Source organism: Echinops telfairi, unplaced genomic scaffold (assembly GCF_000313985.2).
Source record: "Echinops telfairi isolate 266 unplaced genomic scaffold, ASM31398v2 ScPeMD7_3533;HRSCAF=4204_1, whole genome shotgun sequence".
In the NCBI taxonomy this organism is placed as follows: Eukaryota; Metazoa; Chordata; class Mammalia; order Afrosoricida; family Tenrecidae; genus Echinops; species Echinops telfairi.
The window spans coordinates 11,641,006-11,642,960 of record NW_022107432.1 but is presented as its reverse complement, the minus strand read 5'-3'; the positions used below and the strand labels follow the sequence as shown (position 1 = coordinate 11,642,960).

Here is a 1,955-nt window from a genome sequence, read left to right as displayed (position 1 = left end):
GGGCTCTTTCCTTCACCTTTCCCTTAGGATAAATGCCAGGCATCCCCACTGTCCCTGAGCCCATGTAAAAAATGACAGGAGCATCAAAGACTAACTCCTGCAGCTGCTTCTGTCTGGCATGTCAGGGCAGACTGTCTTCTCAGTTGGGATGTGTACTGTTTACCAATTCCCATTAAGCTAGAAAATATTGAGTCATAAAAATTCACCATCATGCTTGAGTAGCTCAAATTGTATCTACTGCCTTGATTTCAAAAATTTTAAGCACACATCAGTAATCAGACAGTCATATTTTAGGACTTAGGGAGAAGTTTCAATCTCTAATATTTATGTTCTTTCTCACCATTTTTGTTTTCACATGGGTTATATTGCATATTTGTGCAAGAGTGCTTAGTGAACAACAAAGATATGCCTATAACAAGTACATAGCTGACATTTTTCATCGATGGGCACGAGCTTTGGAAGTAACGGTGCCCCTTTTGGCATCTGCCTAACTCTCCTGGCGATGGGCCTGTGTGTTCAGGCCTTGCCAACAGGATCAGTCTTGTAATCCTCTGAAACCCTCTCTCTATTACAGTGCTCTTTGAAGTATATTCACACCTGCTGTGGGAGAATTTCCACATATTCAGCACATTTAAAAATGATTTCTTACCCTCTCACTTCTTTGTTCTTAACTAAGTTGATGGTTTCTACTCGTAATTCTGCTCTTTTTGGCATCGTTTGGCTATTTAACAAAATTGCCACCAAACCGAGCTTCTGTTTCCAAGTACGAATTCAGGAAGAGAGTTTGCTGCAAAGCAGAGGCTGCTAAGTAAAGCACTGATAATTTGTCAACCTAGATAGTTTGTGCATGACTTGAGTCTGATCTGGAATTAAGTACCCAAGGGAGAGGATTAAAAATAGAATGGTTCTCAGTTTCATAAAGTGAATTCTTGAAGTGTCTTTCCTGTCCTTTTCACTCAATTTGTCACATACACTGTCCCCGCCTTTTCTGCCAATGAGGCAGTGTTTCCTCGGGGGTTTCCAGATTGAAATGGCACCAGAGGACTGGAATATTTTGGCTGGATTATTCTGCAGACTGGTGAGTTGTCACATCAGTGCAAATCACAGCAGATTGGCCTAGCAATAGCGTATACTGTGCTCTTCAGATGGAAACAAAAAGTATCCCCTTTCATATATCTAGGTTTTATTCATATAAAAATGAGTCCACATTTGAGGGGTTGTGATGATCTGATTGGATCCTGTTGTTTTGTTGGTTTGTAGGAGTAACACAAACATCAGTCAGTTTTAAAGAAGCTAATTCTTTACCTGTTCCAATAAAATATTTTTAAAAATAGGCATAATCTTAGTATACTTAGAATGTAGCCAGAGCATTATTGTTTTTAAGGTATGAGTAGCACTTTTATTGACATATGATTATATAAATAGTATAATGAAATTTATAAAGTCTTCATAATGGAATGGCTATAAAACAGTTTCTCAATACAGTAATTGCACGGCTTTGAGGTGGTGAAAGGACTTGTAGGGATTGTAAATTTTAAATATATTCCATCGCATTGATGTGCAGTTTGAGTGGTTTTACTGCAGTGAGTATGGACAATAGAGTTATCGGATTTTAGATATAAAATGATCCCTTAGATTTTTTGTCTCATACCTTGAAAATGTTTGCACCAAAAATTCTGTGTGTGTGCTCATATCAGTCTGAAACAGAGTATCTGAAATTGTGCTTGCTTTGATAAATTTTTATTAAATTCTGTTCTCCTCTTCTCTAATTCACTTTACCAAATACTTAACAGGATCCATTTGTCATCATGATTTGTTGTTTAAAACCACTGAACTAGTTCAGCCAGTGTGTACTAAAAACGGGAATCTGGGATCTGTCAACATGAAGTGACTTGTCTAAGGCCACACAGCTCATTAGAAGCTAAAAAAGACTATCGTTTTAGAACACATATGGG

The 1,955-nt window shown here is 37.7% G+C and overlaps 1 protein-coding gene across 3 annotated transcripts in view; it reads left to right on the top strand.

Annotated features, from left to right (window-relative positions):
* Positions 1–1,955, top strand: part of LOC101655916 (muscular LMNA interacting protein) — a 299,439-nt gene that overhangs the window by 86,246 nt on the left and 211,238 nt on the right. The window contains exon 1 of one of the 3 annotated variants that reach the window (XM_045294877.1): positions 1,030–1,078. The exons of the other annotated variants lie outside the window; for them this stretch is intronic. Coding sequence (XP_045150812.1) covers positions 1,031–1,078 — 48 coding nt within the window. The 5' untranslated portion in view covers position 1,030. Of the gene's footprint in view, positions 1–1,029; positions 1,079–1,955 lie in introns of those variants that run through there. 3 annotated transcript variants of the gene reach the window in all.